Source organism: Antrostomus carolinensis, unplaced genomic scaffold (assembly GCF_000700745.2).
Source record: "Antrostomus carolinensis isolate BGI_N321 unplaced genomic scaffold, ASM70074v2 scaffold2526, whole genome shotgun sequence".
NCBI classification, from domain to species: domain Eukaryota; kingdom Metazoa; phylum Chordata; class Aves; order Caprimulgiformes; family Caprimulgidae; genus Antrostomus; species Antrostomus carolinensis.
Window position 1 is genome coordinate 886 of NW_010323768.1, and position 973 is coordinate 1,858.

General features: G+C 47.8%; 1 protein-coding gene across 1 annotated transcript in view; it reads right to left on the minus strand.

Moving 5' to 3' along the window:
• Positions 1-611: 611 nt before the first annotated feature.
• Positions 612-973, minus strand: part of LOC104527056 (collagen alpha-2(VI) chain-like) — a gene marked incomplete at both ends in the record, with an annotated part of 3,640 nt that continues 3,278 nt past the window's right edge. The window contains 2 exons of the mRNA XM_029085622.1: positions 612-638; positions 895-921. Coding sequence (XP_028941455.1) covers positions 612-638; positions 895-921 — 54 coding nt within the window. The remainder of the gene's footprint in view (positions 639-894; positions 922-973) is intronic.

A 973-nucleotide genomic window follows, 5' to 3' on the forward strand; every position in this document is an offset into this window, starting at 1 on the left:
CTTTGTTACAAGGTACTTGAAGTTGGCTTTAGGGCTTGAATTTTTAAGAACAAGCAGTAGCTTAGAGATGAAATTTCAGATTTTTGTGACCAACTGCCCTGAAAACCAAATTTCTGCCAAACTTTTTGTGTACACGTCCTGTAGGGGTCACTAACTCTCAAGAAGAGGTGTCTACACCCAGATGATCCAACCCTATCACCTCCTGCAGCACCAGCACAGTCCGGGTTACACATCTAGTTCCTGCAGAGGGCTTGCTGAGGAAGGGATAGAACTTCTGTGACCCGAATTAATTCATCTCCAGCGAGCTCACGTGTTTCTACAGGACATGCAGAATAATAGAAACCTCAGTCAGAACCAAAAGCCAGTGTGTGAGATGGGAGAAAGAAAACAACCTGTGGAGACAAGGGTGGGTGAAGAAGTGAAACAACAGCAGTGACATTACAGGGTGGTCCCGAGTGGCATTACCTTCTGTCCATCGGTGCCATTCCTGCCTGCCAAGCCAGCGGCACCCTGGGATCAAGGGGAAAAAAAAGAGGGATCAGTGATCTGGTAACACAGACTCAAGGGCTGGTGGCTGGAACAACGTGCAATTAGAAAATGTCCTTTCTTACCCTGCGTCCATCCGATCCAATCTCGCCCTGGGGGAAGAAGAGGACAGGAGTCAGCCACTCTGCCTTCATCATTTACATCACCACTTTGAAAGACCATGACCAACGCCTGAAGGAGGTTACAGGCTTTGAGATGCCCCTAGAAATCCCTCCCTGTGTCTGCAATTACATATTAATAGGGTTGTTATTCTCCCCATTACAGCTAAACTCCTCCTCTTTGCCACAGAAAGGTGCCCCTCTCACCCAACGAGTGCCCAGACATGCCATTTGGTCTTTTCTTTCTCACCTTCTCTCCTTTCAGCCCTGGGACACCCTAGACAAAAAGAAAAGAAGAAAAAAACCCTGTGTTAGTGCCTGGGGATCAG